This window comes from Amblyomma mixtum, chromosome 1 (assembly GCF_055824585.1).
Source record: "Amblyomma mixtum isolate Tamu chromosome 1, ASM5582458v1, whole genome shotgun sequence".
Classification (NCBI taxonomy): domain Eukaryota; kingdom Metazoa; phylum Arthropoda; class Arachnida; order Ixodida; family Ixodidae; genus Amblyomma; species Amblyomma mixtum.
Window position 1 is genome coordinate 81405793 of NC_143012.1, and position 20913 is coordinate 81426705.

Sequence of the window (20913 nt, forward strand, 5' to 3'; positions counted from 1 at the left end):
TGGGAGGAAGTGGAGAGAAAGAAGAAAAAGAAAGAGGGGCCGTAATGCAGAAAATGAAAATTGTATTTGAGAAAAGGAAATTACGCAGTAACTGTTTCACATATCTCAGTGGCCAGCAATCGAAAAATGTATTTGAGGAAAGGCAACTGCGCAGCAACTGTCTCACATATTTCGGTGGACACCCCTCAAAACTCGTGCGCAGTGACGTCACGACCATTTGAACCAATCTGAAAAGCGGACAACTTTGCTAACACATCTTGGTCACGACAGTATGAGCCATTAAAGGCTCTCGCCTTAAAAACAATCAAAAATTTACAGCCAGGCCGGCAGTCGAACATTGCCGTCCCTCATAAAATGAACAGAGAGGCGCGCGCTTCGTACCACTCCGCCACGACGCGAGGCGGACGGATACATTTTGTTTGTTTTCGGCAGCGGACTACTTTCGTACCTTCGCCAGCGTTGACTGCTATGCATGAAACGGAGAATAAGCGGAAGAAGAGCGACACGTCTACATTGATGTTGAGGAGCCATGGGGGATGGGGTGTCTGTTACAGCCGGCGTCGTTGCTTCGGCGAACGCGGTTGTTGCGACGCGCGTCTATTATTTCTATCTTTCCTCTCACATCTTTCGACTCTCCTCTGTCTGCACGTGGCAGCGAGTGTGGCTCGGCCCGAGCCAGTGGGCAGGCCCGTGCAATTTCCTTTTCGTACTTTCTTCAGTCGCAACAACAACAGCGTCCACGTTGACAAGGAAGAAGTGCCGGCCATGGAGATCGAGCATCTGCCGGAGAGCATCCTCTTGGAGATGTTCGGTCATCTGCCGTCGTTCGACGATGTAAGCGCCTGCCCGGGGTAAGTCGGCCGTCACTGCTACGCCGTGCGTCACTTTCCAATCGATGCTTCGGAGCTTGAACGAAGCATGTTAGCATAAGGATGCCGGCGCGACACTACATCGCACTGCAGGAATTCCGCTGTCCAGATTCTTAAAGGTGTCATATAGTGCTGCTCAGCGCTTCTTTGTAGCTGTTAACAACAGTGTAATTAGTGTGAGCTATTAATAACCAGGGTCCTGCTTAATCTTGGATTCCAGATTAAGCTTAAAGCACATTAAATAAACGAAGGCCCTGCGTAGATCGGTAGATTCACTGTCTTTGCACCAACTAAACGCTTAACTTGTAGCACAGAGGAAGCTTCAAAAATAATGAACAAACAAGATCACAAAGATCTTAAAAATGTTCCTGCGCGCCTCGCCGGCTTGGCGTCTCCCCGTGGTTATTGCCGGAACGCCAGCCGTAGACGCGTCTTTGGAAACGCCGCCGGGACCAAATAGTTGCATATAAACACGTCAGGATTTGAAACAGAGGTGCGGCGCAGCCGCCCGCGGCCTAATCTCCATCTGTAAAAAGTTAGTAGTAGACGATAAGTTATTGGGAGCCTACATTTTTATGTCTCATACTTTTTTGCAGTTTTCGTGCGCGTTGCGGCAGCTTCCTGTGCATCTCGTGGCATATAGACTCTGGGCTTGCCATGAAGTCAGCAGAAGCTTGTGTTCCTGAGGAGACTGGGATACAAAAATTCACGGGGCACTTTGGCTCTCTAAAGTGCTGCAAGGCGAAAGCGTTTCCTGGCCACTGTTTGTTTTTATTTACTTTATTTTTCATACTTTGTTTTCTATTTATTTTTTGCTCCTTTTCTTAAGAATCCCAGGTGCTCGAAATTTCCGTAGCCCTCCACTACGGCGTCTCTCATAGCCTTAGTCGCTTTGGGACGTTAAACCCCATAAACCATAAACCAAGCCTTTTCTTAATTTTAGCGTTTTTTATTTTTATTTTCACATCTTATTTTTATTTCTTTATTTTGTTATTTTTATTTTTATTTTCCTTTTCTTGACTTTACTTCTTTTGGTTCGTTTATGAAGCCCATGCATTCACTAGATGCGCCTTTATTCATGCTGGAACCTTGAGCCTTTTAAGCAGTGGCGCCAAAAGGCGGACGAATCTGCCGACGCGTCTGTCGACACGGCTGCCGACGCGTCTGTCGACACTCCTGCCGACGCGTCTGCTAACGACAGTATGAGGCATTAAAGGCTTTCGCCTTAATAAGCTCATCGGCCTAAATTATCTGCAAAAGATGCAGAAGGTGCAGAAGACGATCAACTAGCGAACTGACTGACCGCTAGTTGATCGTTTTCTGCACCTGCATCTTTTGCAGATGATTTAGGTTTAGGTTTATTGAGGTTTAGCGTCCCAAAGCAACTCGGGCGATGAGAGACGCCGCAGTGAAGGGCTCCGGAAATTTCGACAACCTGGGGTTCTTTAACGCGCAGTGACATCGCACAGTACACGGGCTTCTCGAATTTCGCCTTCATCAAAACTCGGCGGCTGAGTTTTGATGAAGGCGAAATTCGAGAGGCCCGTGTGCTGTGCGATGCCAGTGCACGTTAAAGAACCCCAGGTTGTCGAAATTTCCGGAGCCCTTCACTACGGCGTCTCTCAGCCTGAGTTGCTTTGGGACGTTAAACCCCAATAAACCTAAACCTAAATCATCTGCAAAAGATTCAGAAGGTGCAAAAGACGGGCAACTAGCGGTCAGTCAGGATTTTCTGTTTCGACGGGTGCCGCTGCTGGCCTAGTCACCAGTCGCGTCTGGGTTCTTGGTGAAAGTCACGAAATGGCTGTGCAAAATGTCACCTTTACGATGCGTGCCACTCCAGAGCTGGTCTTCCGAACGTACTGTGCGCCCCTCTCTATAGTGGCAGAAATGCCAGTAATCAGCATACCGAAGACCATGGCATGGCAGTAGCTTAGGTTTAGGTTTATTGGGGTTTAACATCCCAAAGCAACTCAAGCTTTGAGGGACACCGTAGTGAAGGGCACCGGAAATTTCCACCACCTGGAGTTCTTTAACGTGCACAGTGACGAATGATTCTTTCAGTGTGGCGACGGAGATGCAAGGTTGGCGTTGCAGGAATCAGACTCTGGCAGTGTATTCCGTAAACGTTTAGAAAGTCGGAAATGCAGCTAGCAGCGACGCCATCAGTAAGCGGCAGCAAAACATTACGCCTCAATACCCGCTTCTTTATTCCTACACTCTCCAGTTTTCAGCCCGGATGGCGATCACCGTGGCGGAATCCTTTACGCGGAGCTGGTCTGAACGCTCTGGAAGTCAGAGGACCACCTTTAGGTTCACTTTAATCGGTTTTGGGTATACGACACTGAACCAAAAGCTCTTCATCATTAGAATAAATGAGCTTTACTTCCGCTGGAGCTGACGCATACCTTACCGTCTACACATATGACAAATGAAACAACGCGACAACAACAGCGCACGCCTCTTCATTCCAGGGTTTGTCGGCGATGGCAGCGTGTGGCAGGCGGGCGCTCGCTGCGGCGAGTGTTACGCGTGACGTCATTTCCGCTGAAGGCTCGACAGGTGCACAGCCTCCTCCAGACCCACGTCGATGCCAACACCGTGGAACTGGGCATAACCCGTTCCATGGACACATCGACCGCCGAGCATGAGGAGACAGACTTTCCGCGGGCGTTCTTTGACAACCTGGCGGAGCACTGCCCCTCACTCAAGGTGAGCGTTTGGTGGCGCCAGCGCTTAACGGAGGGTCCCCTCGTCCAAGCCCTTGCTCAAAGTCTTATACGAGAGCTGTGGGTCCGGGCTGGTCAAAAAGAAAGGAACACGTACATTGGAAACAAGAATAGCAGTTTTTTTAACGCCAGCACCTGTTGCAGTCTTCATTTAACAGGACATCAAAGTTTTACATGAACAATAACGAACGTTTAGTCATCATATTTATCGGGATGCTTTCACTCATCGATAACCCCACTCTAAAAGATATGGATGAGCTGCTCTAGGTTCTGCCCCCACTCTCGACGAAGAATTAGATGAAACTACATTTTAACGCGCGAGCTTTATGGGCCCCGCGTTGGAGAAAAAAAATTACGAGGAAATTTGGCGACTAATATGTTGAAAGGCGAAAGTTTGAGTGCTGCATTGTGCTACGCGATTGTTACGCATGTAGCGATGAATGCTGCCACGAGTAAAGTGAGAGACTACACTTTCACATTCTGTTGGTGCACTCCCAATTAATAACGCTTAACCTTCGCCTTTAGGAGTGAAACGCGACGGCGTATTGTAGCGCTGCCAGGGGTCCACGGAACGCCACCACCCGTTCAGCGCGATGCGTTGCCTTTTGAACCCGACGCTTTTTGAGGAAAGGAAATGGCGCAGTAATTCTGTCATCTCGGTGGACACCTGAACTGCACCGTACAGGAAGGGAGGAAATGGTAGCGAAAGAAGAAAGCGGAAGAGAGGCCGTAATGAAGAACATGAAAATAGTATTTGAGGAAAGGAAATTACGAAGTAACTGCCTCACATATCTAGGTGGACACCCGAAAAGCGGGACACATTTTGTTCACGACAACGTTGAGCCATTAAAGGTTTTCGCCTTAAAACCGGTGTCGTCGTCGGCGGCGTTATCCGTGAGCGAAAAATGCCAGAAGCAATTAATAAATAAAACCGAGCAGGAAATAGGTCGAATTGGGGAATCGAACGAGGGCCTCTGGAGTGAACGACGAGCACGTTAACCACTCCGCCACGCGAGCTCAATGGTTTGGAATGAACGAAGGCGCGTCTAGTGAATATGGTGTTGTAATTTTGAGCATGGAAATTACAGAAGTCGCAGTTAAGCGAGTAAAACCTTGCCGCCGCGGTGGCTCAGTGGTTATAATGCTCGGCTCCTGACCCGAAAGACGCGGGTTCGATCCCGGCCGCGGCGGTTGAATTTCTTTGAAGGAGAAATTCCAGAGGCCCGTGTGCTGTGCGTTGTCAGTGCACGTTAAAGAACCCCAGGTGGTCGAAATTTCGGGAGCCCTCCACTACGGCGTCTCTCATAGTCTGAGTCGCTTTGGAACGTTAAGCCCCATAAACCAACCAACCAAACCACCACTAAAACCACTCCCTCCTCCTCCTCCTCCTCCTCCTCCTCCTCCTAGCAATGTACGCCACTGCCCCAACAGAAAGCGCGCGACGGCAGCGCCTCCCGTTCGTCTCGATCGGGCGCAGTGGGGCCGTGCCTGGACGCAGAAATCACGCGTTGAGCGGCGAACAACGCAGTGGACATCCATGGCGCGTTCACCACGGAACTTGCGGCTTGCTGCTCGTTTTTTCGGCGCGGAAGCTACGCTGGCGTTCGTGGCATCGGGTTTTATTGCGAAAGCAATACTACGCCAGGTGTCGCCTCTTCGCGGTACCGCACCCTACCCTTCACGTTCGGTGGTCGATCATGTGACTACTGGCGTCATACCAGAGCGAGAGATGGGGCACCAAGTCGGCTCTTCAGCGCGCCGCAGCTAGAACTTCGCGGCCGGTCGACCACCTGCGACCGAACAAAGGCGCGTCTAGCTAATACGGCGTCTTCGTTCACTCCCATCTTTCTCCCCTCTCTTAGGCGAGGTTCGGGTGTCCACCGATATATGCGAGAGAGATACATTTCCTTCCCTCAAAAACCAATTTACCCTCGAGCAAGGCGTAGAGCCGAATGGGCGATGGCGTTCTATGGACTCGCTGGCAGCGTTGCAAGACGCTGTCGCGTTCCACTCTAGAGGCGAAGCTTAACATCTTAGCGTAGCCAAGGGGATATTGCTTTCGCAATTACCTAGGCTTAACCAAAGCTATTTCGATTTGTCCTTCGGACAAGGCATCGCGCCGAACTGGCGATGGCGTTCCGTTCCTTGGATTCCCTGGCAGCGCTGGAAGACGCTGTCGCATTCCGCTCTTAAAGGCGAAGCTGAAGCGTCCTTCCAATTTTTTTTTGCTTCACGTGACAAAGCAAGCGTGAAAGCGGCACTTATCCCCTTGGTTAGAGAACTACTGTTAGTTCCGGTTTAAGCTACTTCAGCGCACGTGGGGACTGAGAGGATTTGATGTTCAGAATATGAAGAAATTCTGGACGTGAACGCAGCGCAAAAGGATGCGGTTGTGGCCGAATTGTTCGAGGCACAGGGAGACGAAGCTGCTTTGTTATCGCTGCTGGTTATTTCCTGCTAATTTTTTCCTGCTGTAGACCGTTGCCAGGGCAACGATACGACGCTCCAGTTGGCTTCCTTCCGGCCGCTCTGGGAGGAATTGCCGCTGGCGTCTGGATTGAATGGACAATGGAATATATAGGTTTCCCATCTCTGGCCAGTCCATTCAGCGCTTTGGATGTTCGCCAAAGCGCTGAAAGACCGATTTCATTGTGACCCTACTGAAAAATCTCATCATTGGATATGTGTGTCTCCCGTGCATTCACAGGCGCTATATAGGAGTCATATTGTGAAAAACGTCTCTAGTACGAATTTTTATGTGGTGCGTACTATTTCACATATGTAACGTATGTGTAACACACGAATTCATGCGTTCTGCAATCAGTACGTATGTTTTGTTAAAATTCAATTGGTATGCGTACGCGTTCATACCAGTTACAAATTTGTCCGATGTGAACTTCTATATGCTCACACGAGACAGCAAACGTCAGCTAATGTATGTATCGTGTGAACTGGCGTCTCGTATGAAACACATATAGTTCCACGCATGAACGTTAGCGTGTTTCGTGAAACACCCAGAAAAAAAGCTCGTAACAAGCTACGAAACCGTACCTGAGAAGGAAAAAAGAAAAGGAAGAGCCAGTTTAGAAGAATTAGCTCCCTGTGACCACGCTTTTCTCGTCCTTCTTGCTATGCATAAACCATGTGAAGTGATGACTGCGCAGCGGCTGCAGGTGTGTTTGCTTATATCATACGTTTAGTTGAAGGTAAATGACCTGCTCTGATAGCTTGGGTGGTGGTAGATCTGGGCAATGCATAGGATGCGTTCTCTAGACGTCCGACAAGACGTCTAGTTTGACGTCTAAGAAGCCGTCAGCGTGTCTACATATTGGAACGTGTCTACTTCACGCGCCGCCTTGCGGCAACTTGAACTAAAACTTACGAGTAGTTGTGCTCCTATGTTCTTAAAAATCGTTAATAAAACAAGTTAAGAATGCGCTGTCAATAGATTGCTTTTTTTATTTGCTGCAATAATGGTGCGTTCATCGCTACCGCTTTAGCAGACGATCTCACCCGCACAATTTCTTCCCGCGCGATTTACGCGTATAAGCTGCTATAATAATCGTAGATCCACAAAGACTGCTTTATTGGCCGCCAGTTCTTATGAATATCAACTTGACGGAATAACTGGCACTTGAAAGTTCGTCTCCGGGCTCCAGTGCCCGCATAGAGCACGGCTCGCTCAGCTCCGACTCCACCAACTGCTCCGCCATTTTTAGACAGGAAGTTAGCCTGCATCGATGTCGACTTCGGCGAAGCAGTCTTCTTGGACAGCTTCATGAAAAATTGAACGCGTCTCAAAATGGCGGCTGTCCAGCAAGACGTCTAAGTAGACGTCTACTCGGGAGTATTGGAACGCACCCATAATGTCAAGTCATTTTGCGCCACAGCTATGCTTGATGATGATGACAGCGAGAGCACGACCAAAAAGCCGGCCCTTGACAGTTTGCACAAATAAGTTTCGTAGCTTCTCACACACAGTGCTATCAATATTCTCATATCAGTGACGCCTCCCGCGAGCCTACCAGCGTAAGAGTCGGGAGCGCTTCAGGGGCAATGCTGTATTGCTGCAGACGCAATTTGTACACGTTGCGCAAGGAACCAAAGGGCAGAGGAAGAGGCTAGAGACTGCTTACGGGCTTTGAATGCAGATACTTGAATATTTTAATTTAATTTTTTTCTTCCTTTCTAATGACACACCTGCTCATTGGCGTGCTTTCGTAAATCATCCCACAGATTAGGTTCCCCTTTATTCTCCAAGATGTACCGCGGTCTGGTTACCTACGGATTCCGCCGTCGCTTTGCAGTCTGAAGGTACACGCTTGACTTCCCGCACCTTGTGGAAGAAATTCCTTTCTATGCTGCCAACACCATTGGTGGTTTTGGTGGATGAGGTTAAGTTTGAGTGGACAGGATGGCTGCAGCGAGCATGGGACACGGTTAATTGGAGAAATATGGGACAGGACTTCGCCTTTCAGTCGGCGTATTCAGGCATATGATGACGATGATCCCGAAACTAGCCTTACTGGTCAAAAATGCATCTCTTTCTTCTTCCTTTCTTCTTTCACTCCCTCCTTTATCCCTTCCTGTGCAGCGTGGTTCGGGTGGCCATCGAGATATATTAGGGCTACTGCGTCATTTCCTTTCCTCAATAACCAATTCTCTTTCGCGTGGTCAATAATGTTATCTCTATAAGTAGTTCTCGTGCACACGTTCTTTATGTATTCTGTCATGCTAGGTGAAAGTCCGCCCATAAAGAGAAAATAGCCACGTCCAACTGGTTTACGCGTCCGCTTATAGAATCGAAGAGGCATTGGTTCTATTCCTACTGACGCGTAATTTATTCCTTGTATTTTATACAAATGCACGAGTGTATCTTATTCTCAAAACTTGTCAGTGGTGCGGATGGATGCGCAAATATTGGCGAACAAGGGGGAAAATCTAGCCGACAAATGTGTGAAAAGCCAGCTAAAACGAGAGTCTCGATAGGATGCAAAGTACTTTTAAACTCTCTTTCTCACTTCTCGCCATTCTTTTTCTGCAGGAAAATATATTTCAATCGTATAAAAGTGGGCAAAAAAAGCAGCGGCCATTTGCGCTTCCGATCTCGGGACGTTATAAGGACGTGCCATCCGGTACTCGCCTATGGGGCAGAAATGCGGAGGCTAAAGAGGAGGTTTCAACGTAAGGACAATGCAGCAAGCTATAGAAAGCAAAATTATGGGTGTAACATAGGAGATCGGAACCGGGCGGAGTGGGAGGCGGAAGAAACGCGAGTGAAATGGGCTTAGGCAGGGCATGTAACGCGAAAGCCAGACAACCGGTGGTCCTTAGAGTGGACTCCAAGAGAAGGCATGCGTAGCAGGGGGCGAGAGAAAGCTAGGTGGGTGGATGAGATTGAGAACTTTGCGAGGATATAGTGACCGCAGCTGGCAAAGGACAGGGTTAATTGGAGACACATGGGAGAGGCCTTTGCCCTGCAGTGGGCCTAGTCAGATTGGTAATGATGATGACGATGATTACCCAGGAATGCTAAAGCAGCAGCGCGAATCTGTGAGAAATGCGCGCATTTCTGCCAGCCTTCTTCGTGAACGAGAGGCTCTACAACTGTTCTCGCTTACTCGCAGGTTGTGCACGTCACTCGCGGCCTCCACAAGCGTCCCCATCGAGCGAACAACGTCACGATGTGCGACTTGCGAACGACTCGCACTCGCCTATCACTGCGCCAGTCGCGGTTCAGTCCTAGGCAGTTCTTCACCGCCGAAGCGGGCCGGCCGTACCAGCGCGGCCTCCAGCTACTGGACCTCGCCGACTGCGGATTCGCGTCTGCCATCGGCCGTGCCACGCTGGAGCCGTTCCCGTCGCTTCGTGCCCTTAGCGTCGAAGGCTGCTGCCTGTTCGAGGACGAAATCCTGACAGACAAACTGCCCCTCGATCGCCAACCTCGTCGTGCTGGACATTGAGCGTTCGTGCGTGGACGACACGGATGCCGCGCTCGCGCTCCTGCACGCTCAGAGCCTCCGTGTTTCGTTCTTGGGACGACACGGCATTCACAGGCAAAACATTCGACTCGGGCTACAGGCGAACGAAGGGACGCCGTAAGATGTGTCTAACACACGTTTGCCTGAGGAGGCCGCAGGTGGGCGAGGAGCGCCTTTACAAAATGTTAAGGATTGCACCTTAGTTGCAGTGGCTCGCTGTGAGCAGCCCCCACATGACGGAGCGCGTCCTGGAGCGTGAGCGAAATGCCGTGCCCAGTTCGTGCCACTTCTTGGAGGTCTTGCCAAGCTCCGAGCAAGCGAGTGGCCTGTGCCAGCATTTCACCTGTGACTTCGTTCAGAGCTTGAAGCTGGGTGTCCCGCCAAGTGAAAACTGCTGAAGCGGTCGTTTATTTCGTTTTTTTCTATTGCGAATAGTAAATTTATTAACTTCATGAGAACTCCGTGTGTCGACTCTTTCCTCACGTCATACTGCTCACGAATCAAGCCATTTTGCGATATCAAGGACGGGGTAACCACACCGTAGTGTTTTTACAATTTTTAAGGCAGTGGTGTGTCAAGACAGACTACTACTTAGATCAAAGTTTCACCTAACTGATCAGAAACATAAAATTTACGCCTTCTTGGAAGAAAAAAATTCCTGGCAATTACTTATTTTCCTAATGCGAAATTTGACCGCGGCTCATCAGCTGTTTCAGCTTTTCGATAGATTGAGGCAAAGAATTCAAGCAAGACAGGTATTCTCAATTACAGACAACTTGTTATTTTTCACACATTTTCCTCCTTAGAAACATTCTACTAACAGTTCTTGATTGTAATGAAGCAACCTTTGTGGTCGGAGAAGTTGATGGATATATGGTCGACTTACTGCCCCAATGTCTGGTTCTCAAAGACGAGGTCTGTGCAAGTATTTAGCAAGGATGTCACAGCCATGGGAGGCGTTACGAGCGAGACGAACGGGATGTTCTCCCGCATAAGTGGTAAGAAATTCCTGCTTTCTTTATATGTACAGTCGCCGTAAAAAGTAAATGGAAGGCGAAAGTAAAAAAAAAATTAATTTAAATCTAAAGCTTAATGGTCCATCTTTGTTAGTGCACAGTACAATTCGCAAAATCACAATTAGGCTGCATATATCTATTCGAGGATGCATGAATTAAGGAGAGAGGGGGGGGGGGGGGGGGACAGAGGCCCGTGTACTGTGCGATGTCAGTGCACGTTAAAGAACCCCAGGTGGTCGAAATTTCCGGAGCCCTTCACTACGGCGTCTCTCATGGCCTTAGTCGCTTTGGGACGTTAAACCCCACAAAACCAAAACCAAACCGATTAAATTTTTTCGTTAATATTGCCTTCCAATTACTTTTCACACCACCTGTACATTAAAGTCCCCACTCACCCTGCCGCCCTGGCGGGTGGCAGTTAATGGTTGATCACGAGAGTTGGCTCACCGTTGTCAGTGCTAACGCATGCAGCCCACATCTCTATCTCATCACCCCACGTACCAATAAGCTTTGAGAAGCCCACTTAGTCAACCAATACACGCGTCTTGCACAGCCACGTCCGGTCGCCGCCTCATGGACCGGCTACACGTCAAACACTGCTACCGCACTGAGGAAAGGGAGAGAGTGCAAGAACCCTGGAGACGCGCCTTCCGTGTCCCTTCCCCGCAACATGTCCAGAGAAGACCATAGACGTCGTCGCCAGGCGCTCGCGGAAGCTTTGGCGCGATACTATGGTAACCAACAATACGTGTATTACGTGGACGTTGCCGGCCCACACCACGGGGGGTGGTACACGGCCGCAGTCGTACGCAACACAAACACAGTTAGCGCGCTCAACCTTCAAAGTCTACAGCACAACACACGCGGTGGAGATTGCCATTGCTCTGGATCTCACTAATTCCATGTCGAAACGCATCATCCCCAACCCGCGAGGGGCCTGTCGAAACTATGAGCTTGGATGGGCTACTCTGCTTGCCTGGCGCATACTGCAGTATAGCTGCCGATGCGACGATCCAATACCACGTAACCTGATTTGGGCCCCCTGTCACCAGGGGCTCCCGGAAAACGAACAGGGCGATCAAGCCACCCGCGCGCTCTCCCCAGGCTATCTCCCTGTCCTTGGACGCCTACTCCCTATCAGACAATCACGCAGTTACATTCAAACACATCACGGATTACTACAAGGAGGACCACCGGCGCTACCCGGCCCCTTGTAAGGGAATGTATTGCGCTGACGAGCTCCTCCTCATCAAAATTATCACTAACTCTGTATTGTTCCATGCGGTGCTTAAACATTTCAACATTCTTTGACGGCGCGTGCCAGTTCAGGGGGGAGATGGCCGACACCTTCCACATGGTTTGGTCGTGTCAGTCAAACCCATCTATTCCCCTCAACCCCAACCCTGATTGATTGATTGATTGATTGATTGATTGATTGATTGATTGATTGATTGATTGATTGATTGATTGATTGATTGATTGATTGATTGATTGATTGATTGATAACAACTTTTATTTCCACCGATGTAGGAGGCCCCCTACTCCCCGTCCCTGGCACGCAGGCCTAGGGGACGGGGGACGGGACCTCCGCGACTAAAGACTGGCCTTGTCTCTTCATACATTGTCTCTTCGCGGCTTCAGCCGCCAGGCGGACAGCTCGTTTCTGGTCGGCGGGGACCTCGCTTCGCAGAAGGGCCTCCCAGGCTTCTCTACTCTTAATATTGTCCTCAGCACCCGGGGATCCAGGGCATTGACAAATTATATGATCGAGGGTCCCTCTCGCTCCGCAGGTCTTACATTTGTCACCTTTTTTATCGTCTAACGTGGTTTGAAATAACCAGACAGGGTTAATGAAATTTCCGGCCTGTAATCGTCGCCAGGCGATGGCCTCTGTATTGGTTAAGTTTGGATCTGGTGGTGGCATTAGACGCCTGCCTAACCTGTAGTGCACGACGATTTCCGCGTACGTTTGCAAACGTTCGTCCATCCCCTGGGGGTCGGGCGGCTCTACAGTTACCCGGAAGTAGAGATCCCGGGCTAACATGTGGGCCGCCTCGTTACCGGGGACGGATGTGTGTGCTGGGACCCAAATTAAGGTGATCTTGTGATCAATTTTGGCTGCGGACAGAATTCGAGCCGTTTCTGGCGAGACCCTGCTCTTTCCGATGTTGCAGATTGCTGTTTTGCTGTCACTAAGAATCAAACTAGCCTTGGTTCCGGCGCAAGCAAGCGCTATTGCGACCTCCTCGGCCGTATCTATGTTTCTACTCCTAATGGAGGCGGCAGCGACTGGTGCACCTCGGCCGTCGACTACTGAGGCGACCGCCGCCCCCGACCTGCCACTCGCTGCGTCCACGTAGACAACCTCATTTGCCCTGAAATTTCCGGCCCTTTTAACCAGCGCCTCCGCCCTCTTCTCCCGTCTTTCCCGGTGATGTTCTGGGTGCATGTTGCGGGGGAGGGGGGGAACGATGATATTCTCGCGACATTGTGGCGGTAGGGCGACCTTGTCGCATATGCCCCTATCTACTTTTCGGCCGACCCACTCTAAGATGGTCCGGCCCGTATTTGTTGTACTCAGTCTTTCGAGCTGGGCGATTCGCACCGCCTCGGCGAGTTCAATCCAAGTATTATGCACCCCCATTTCCAACAGGCGGTCTGTAGAGGTGGAGATAGGTAGTCCCAGCGCCGTCTTGACGCAACGCCGAATAATTGCGTCGATCTTCTCTCTCTCGTTTACCCTAATATCGAGGAATGGCGTGGCATAGCATATTCGGCTAATAATATAGGCCTGCGTCAGTTTCAAGAGGTTGCTTTCTTTGAGGCCCCTGCCCTTCAGCGCGACCCTCCTGAAGATCCCTGTTATTTGCTCAGGGGGGGGGGGGGGGGGGGGTATCGGCCGTGAGCGGTTTGATACAGAAGAGAGATCTCCCGAAAAGTAATATTGTCAGCGCCAACGCCAAGGAACACAATGAACACCGACGGTCTACGGCTTCAACACCGCGTTTCTGGCAAAGCGTTGGCAATGCCTGCAGCGCACATCTCTCGCTCACCAACCCACGTAACTGTAAGCGGGATTCAGGCGTCCACTAACCCAGGAAGCCAGTTATGCTTAGTTCTTTTCCTTAAAATGATAGGAGTGCAAAACGTTGCCAGCGCAAACGCTGAGGGAACGCCGACGGCCTATGGCTTCAATACCGCGTTTCTGGCACAACGTTGTCAATGCCTGTAGCCCGCATCTCCCTCTCACCCCTCTCACCACCCCATTTTCTTATAAGTGCTATTCGGGCGTCCACTGACCCAGGCAGCCAGTTATCCGCCGTTCCTTTCCTTAAAATGATAGGAGTGTGAAACGTTGTCAGCGCCAACGCCAATGAGCACATTGAACGCTGACGGCCTATGGCTTCAGCGTCGCGTTTCTGGCACAACGTTGCCAATGCCTACAGCCCACATCTCATCACCGGCTCGCCTATGCCTTCGTGACCAGCCGGATCCTCTACGCCGTGCCGTACCTACGCACCACCAAACAACAAGACGAGCGCATTGACGCCATCATCAGGAAGGCAACAAAGCGAGCACTGGACCTACCGGTGGCTACCTCGAACGCCAAACTGAAGGCGTTGGGAGTGGTAAACTCCTATCAGGAGTTGCGGGAGGCCCACCTCGTGAACCAATATACGCGGCTATCGAACACGGTGCCTGGGCGCCGCCTGCTAAACCTAGTAACGTTGTGCTAAACCGCTTACACATCCAACACACATGCATACCAGAGGGGACGGAGAACATCCCGGTGCTGTGGCGCCACATGCTCTTGGTCGCTCCGCTCCCGCGTAACATGGACATGGCTTCACATGAAGGCAGACGACAAGCGCGGGTTCGCACGCTTGAGAGGCAATATGGTTATAAAGAGGGCGTCTATTACGTGGACATCACAGGGCCGTCGCCTGCGGGATTCTTCACGGCTGCCGTAGTCCACCAGGGAATGAATGTCGATGGGCTATCTTTTCGGGCCCCAAATTCAACACGAGCGGAGGAAGTCGCAATAGCTCTCGCTGCCGCCGATCCAAAATCGAAAACGGTAATCACAGACTCTCGCCGGGCCTGTGAACATTATCTTGCAGGCGAAATATCACCTCTTGCCTCGCAAATTATAAGACGCGCTCTCGCCGATCCAACTCGCACAAAAGTGATCTGGGCTCCTGGCCAACAGGGTCTACGAGGCAATGAGGCCGCTGATGCGACCGCCCGAGCGCTCACACACCGGGCTCCTCATCCTAGCTCTCCTGGCTCAGAAGCTCATAAACCGCTTCTGCGGTTCCGCGAAATCCTAATTCATTATAGACCCTTTCGAAAATTCAGCGCCATCTGGTGTGTGGTGCGCAAACCGCGGTGCCTCCGCCATTACTTGGGCATACGCCTGCCGGTATGCGCTCGGGCCAGATTGAAAAGTACGCGCGCCCGGCGAAGCCACAACAAGCGCAATTTTATTGTTTCTGCGTCCTAGCCATGTTCCTTGACATTGGCTCTCTGCACCAAGCTATAGTCGCGATGCCGGCATGCTGCTGTGTGCCTTTCTGCAGCCAGCGCGGCGAAGAGACGCGCACGGAAACAAGCTGTGTTACCAGAGCACGGAGCGCATGGAGTAGCTGCATGCTTCTTTCGTCTCGTCCGTGACCTGTTCATTTTCACATTAAAATAAATGATATAAGTATTGAAAGAGCAGCGAAAAGTTCCTTCTACCGTGTAGCCGCTCCGCTGTATAGTGAGCACAAAAAATAAAGGTGCCACCTTCGGCGCACTCGAGGACATGCATTCCGATGCTGGCGACTGCTTCGGCGCGTCACAAAATCAAAACGTAGCTCAAACGCGCTTGTTTTGGATTTTCAAGCATCCACGTCCATTCGTAGAGAGTTCCGTGTGCGCGAAGAAGAGCACGACGATGCGGCGCGGCGAGGAGCGCCGTCGTTCTCTCCGTTGCGAACATGCAGCAAACGACGGCGACATAGGCGGAATGCAGCAGCAGCAGCTGTGTGTTTTCGTTCGGTCAGGGCCTGTGCACTCTGGCTAAGGCAGGAGACACATGTCCGGCAACACGTCCGTCGCGCCGCTTCCGAACTGCCACACCACAGCAAGCAGGGACACACGCAGCGGCAAGCACTGCTGGCTCGCTCTACCCAAGCTCCGCCCACAACCGGTGTCGCACTTCGCCGCAGCGCAGCAGTGCCCGAGCGCTGCTTGGCTTGGTGTACAAATATTGCAAGAAAAGACGGCATCGCCTTGTTATCAGAAAGACTGCCAGCTATACTCGAGCGGCGACAAAGCATGCCAGCTGATGTTGCGGGCTTTGGGCAACGGCACCGCTCGCGGGCGCTCCGGGCGAAGAGCTCTGCGGCTGCCTATCTGCCGTGGTCGTCGCTAGGCCTATAGCCTGCTTCGCATCGAAGCGGCAGGGGCCGGCGCTTCGGAAGTCGCCTGCGCTATAATTGAAGGCCTATTCTTCACTCCGCTTTGCTGTCAACAGCATAATCTCACAATAAAATAATAGTATGGTCAATTTCTACGGCGCCTTCAGCAGCGGAGAAAGCGGGCGCCAGTCGAGCCGGACCCCAGCGTCGGGCCAGCGGCAGCTTCGAGGCGGTTCTCGCAACAAATTCGCTCGTACCAGAGTTGTCACTTTTACCAGCAACTCGGTATTGACCAATGACCCAGAAAAATGATATATTTTCTCATTTCCCTATCACAGGGTTTATTATTTACGTCGAGAACACTCATTAGCTCGTTTTTATGACGCCGGCAGGGGATCAAGGCTGGCCGGCCGGCAGGCTCAGCTTACTTCACGTTCGCACAAGAAAATACAAAACAGCCATGCTACCAGAAAGGATGCTTGCTAGATTCTAGCAACGACAGCATGCCTGTGCTAGAGTGGAGCTTTCGGCAACGACACCGCCTGCGGCAACGCCGGGCGACGAACTGCGCGCTGGTCCCCGACTGCCCTAGTCGTCGCTAGGCCTAGATCGCTGATCGAGCGCCCGTATCCGGATCCACACGCATTTCGCCCTGCAGTGCGCCTGCTCGTAGTCGAGTCCGGTCCAAGTGTTGTTAGCCCTCCTTTATCGACAGTAGATTCGACCTGCAGGGTGACACGGCAACGCGCACTGCCGACGGATCGCAGTGATACCGACTTGTAGCTTCGCTGAGAGGTGCGGCCGGACGATAGGAGTCCAAAAGCCTTTCCGAAAATCCGCCCGGGATGACAGTCAGGTCCCTCAACCACTGCAAATTTTCCGCCATCGCTTTCACAAACGCAACCAGACATGCCACAAGGTGGAAACTAGTGCAAAGGCCGTGCAGAGCGCTATAGCTGCGCGTCTTCCAGCCAAAGGTGCCCAAAATATGGCGCACGACGCCGACGAAAGTTGCTGATGATGATGCCTGCCGAGTTGCCAGACTGAATTTTCTAAAGGGTCTATTGCGACAGCCACCGTCTCTACCCAGTACCTGCCAAGGGGCTGAGTAAGGCGGAGGAGCGAACTCTGCGGCGCCTGCAGACAGGAACCCTTCTCTGTCCTGCAATAGCAAAACACTTCGATCCGAACACAGATGGGCGCTGCCCGCACTGTGGAGAGATCTGCGATATCTTTCACATGGTGTGGGCATGTACTCAGAATCCTCACCTTCCCCCCTCCCCCACCCCCACCCGAGAGGCATGGGAGACTGCCCTCCTCAACTGCTCCACACTGGAGTCCCAAAGGGCTCTGGTCAAGCGGGCGCGAGACGGGGCCTCGTCATGCGGTGTCCCGAACTAAGGATACCGGCCATGCAGCAGGGTTTTTTTTTATGCTCAAGCTCTCTTTGATTAAAGTTTTTCACCACCACCACCCACGTTCCTATAAGCGCGATTCAGGCGTCCACTGACCCACTCTATCCTCGAACGACTTCGCATCGCTCCCTTCCGTCCACCAGCCTCGGTGGTCAATCTCCCACCTGCCATCAGGGTCAACATCAAGACTCTCCCTCTCCCCCGCAACATGCATCCAACTCATCATCAAGATCGCAGAGAAGCTCGGGCCGCGTCACTCCAGCAGCGATATGCTGGCCGACTTGACGTGCTTTACACAGACGCGGCAGACCATCCTACTCGGACTGCTGCAACAGCGGTTGCCACCGATGAGAACATGACTCTCCATGCCTCCTGCTCCGTACACACTTCACATATCACTACAGCGGAGGAAGTAGCTATTGCTCTCGCGCTGACCACTTCTAAAGCTAGAGTAGTCATAAGTGACTCACAGCGCGCCATTCTTAATTTTACTCATGGCCGTATTTCAGTCGAAGCGTTTCGCGTACTCGTATCAAATCCTCCTAAGCACCTGACCCTACTGATATGGGCTCCAGCCCACATGGGTCTGAAGGGTAATGAGGGAGCACATGAGCTAGCTCGAGGGCTCACTTTCCGAGCAGCTTATCACCCCGCCCCCAACATGCCCGCCTTGGTCAGGAAGGACACCATAATCACTTCACGCGATCTGCTCCAGCACTATCGTCTTTCTCGCCAACTCTATCCAGGTCCGCACCAAGAACTTACAAAGACAGAGGCCGTCACATGGCGCCAACTCCAGTCGGACACTTTCCCCAATCCCAAAAGATTCCATAATATATTTCCTGAACGGTATATGCCGATGTGTAAACACTGCAATATCCCAGCATACCTCCTTCATATGGTCTGGACTTGTCCACGACAACACATGCCAACACCCACACAACATACCTGGGAGGCTCGTCTACGCAGCTCTACCCTAGACGACCAACGAACGCTCATCGGTCTCGCTCTAGAGGCTGCCAGATTCCAAGGAGTCTTGGCCGACCCCTAGATCTGGGCCTTCGGCCCCTTGACTGTTTTAATAAATGTTTACCAACCAACCAACCAACTGACCCAGGGAGCCAGTTATGTTCACTTCCTTTCCTTAAAATGGCACAACGGTTGTCGATACCAACGCATGCAGCGCACATCTGTCACTACCGCAACGTAGCTTAAAGCCCGATTCAGGTGTCCACCACTCCAAAAAGGCAGTTATTCGCCTTTGCTTTCCAAGCTCCCTTGAAGAGAAGTTTATTGAACTGATTATTCATACAAAGGAACCTTAGTCCCTCACAAAGACAAAAAATTACCGACGATTACGTTACTTCCTAATGCGAAATTTCAGCGCAGCAAATAAGCTGTTTCACCTTTTCGATAGATTGAGGCAAAGAAATCGAGCAACACATGTATGCGCTATCACAGAATTTTTTTTTTTAGCAGACGGAGGACTTCCATCGGTCGTCTCGCTCATGGCTCAGAAAGAACTGGCAGATAATTTCACAGTGGCGAACGGCAGCGGCAATTTCGGCTCGGGCGGTGCACATATACAGATCCGCCGCCACCGATCTGGCTCTCTGATTGCCACCGCACAGGGCGAACGGCAGCGGCAATTTCGGCTCGGGCGGTGCACATATACAGATCCGCCGCCACCGATCTGGCTCTCTGATTGCCACCGCACAGGGCGAACGGCAGCGGCAATTTCGGCTCGGGCGGTGCACATATACAGATCCGCCGCCACCGATCTGGCTCTCTGATTGCCACCGCAAAGGGGTTGCATTGGAGGAGGAGCGAAGAAAGGAATTAAGTTCGAGTGGTGGTGGTGGTGAAAAACTTTAATCAAAGACAGCTTGAGGGTTAAAAAAAAAATAACCCTGCTGCATGGTCGGTATCCTTAGTCCGGAACACCGCATGACGAGGCCCCGTCTCGCGCCCGCTTGACCAGAGCCCTTTGGGACTACAGTGTGGAGCAGTTGAGGAGGGCAGTCTCCCATGCCTCTCGGGTGGGGGTGGGGGAGGGGGGAAGGTGAGGATTCTGAGTGCATGCCCACACCATGTGAAAGATATCGCAGATCTCTCCACAGTGCGGGCAGCGCCCATCTGTGTTCGGATCGAAGTGTTTTGCTATTGCAGGACAGAGAAGGGTTCCTGTCTGCAGGCGCCGCAGAGTTCGCTCCTCCGCCTTACTCAGCCCCTTGGCAGGTGCCGGGTAGAGACGGTGGCTGTCGCAATAAGAAATTAGGATTTCGCGGAACCGCAGAAGCGGTTTATGAGCTTCTGAGCCATGAGAGCTAGGATGAGGAGCCCGGTGTGTGAGCGCTCGGGTGGCCGCATCAGCGGCCTCATTGCCTCGTAGACCCTGGTGGCCAGGAGCCCAGATCACTTTTGTGCGAGTTGGATCGGCGAGAGCGCGTCTTAGAATTTGCGAGGCCAGAGGTGATATTTCGCCTGCAAGATAATGTTCACAGGCCCGGCGAGAGCCTGTGATAACCGTTTTCAATTTTGGATCGGCGGCAGCGAGAGCTATTGCGACTTCCTCCGCTCAAGTTCGAGCCGGCGCTTTGACAACCGGAGACTCGCAGGAAGAGGGGGGAGGGTGGCGGCGTGTACACCCAGCGGCAAACGATGGGGGCAGAAGCGCGCGCAGCAAGCGGACAACACGATAAAGGGAGGAGGGAAGAGATAGCAGCGACTGACTGATGCCGCTGACGCCGATAGTGAGTCAACCCCAGCTGCGGATGAAAGGGGGGCGGAGCTGGTTACGAGGCCGACGACAACGCCTTCGACGACGCCGACGCGAAACCCAGGAACGGACGCCAAAGAGCTGCGCTCTAAAACAACAAGGCAGCGACTAGTGTCGCTCGGTACAAACAAGCTATGAAACAAGAACACGACGGCGACTGCTGTCGCCGTTCACACAGAATCATTCACAGCACAGAATGTTCAAAGGGTCCATAATGTCCAGGCATCGCGGGGGAAGCACGCTCACTAAATACGATGAACGCGCACCGACACTGCGCACCACACACTCAATACGGCAGGAGCCGCAACGTCACGCGGCCCCCGCTGGCGGCGATGAAGCGGGTGCTCCACCGCCGCAGGAACTCGTCTTCTGGGAGGGTCACATGATCTAAACACGCCTGTTGAAAGAGACGCGCCCGAACCCTCTGCAGCATGGGGAAAATGGCGCGTTGAGGCCGGCCCTGCAAGGAAGCGACGCCTCTCTGGCGCCACAAAACAAAGGCCCCGACACACAGCAAGAGCCGCACAAATGCGACGCGCGGCCTGGTGTGCGAGTCGAGGCTAACAAAAAACATGCGCGACATCAGCCTCCAAAAAGTGCGCGCTACGACGCACTCAAAAAGCGCGTGTTCGAGGGTCTCTGTCGTACCGCACTGGGGACACCGAGAAGAAGGAGCGATGCCCCACGCGGCGATGCGGACCCCCGTTGGGAGGACTCTC

The 20913-nt window shown here is 52.0% G+C and overlaps 1 protein-coding gene across 3 annotated transcripts in view; it reads left to right on the plus strand.

Moving 5' to 3' along the window:
- The first annotated feature begins 311 nt into the window (after positions 1-311).
- Positions 312-20913, plus strand: part of LOC149366946 (uncharacterized) — a 31799-nt gene continuing 11197 nt past the window's right edge. The window contains exons 1-3 of one of the 3 annotated variants that reach the window (XM_089553349.1): positions 316-851; positions 3344-3581; positions 9226-10037. In XM_089553349.1, coding sequence (XP_089409475.1) covers positions 355-851; positions 3344-3581; positions 9226-9561 — 1071 coding nt within the window. In that variant the 5' untranslated portion in view covers positions 316-354 and the 3' untranslated portion in view covers positions 9562-10037. Of the gene's footprint in view, positions 852-2514; positions 3582-9225; positions 10038-20913 lie in introns of those variants that run through there. The other 2 variants (XM_089553356.1, XM_089553364.1) reach the window with 2 other exon arrangements.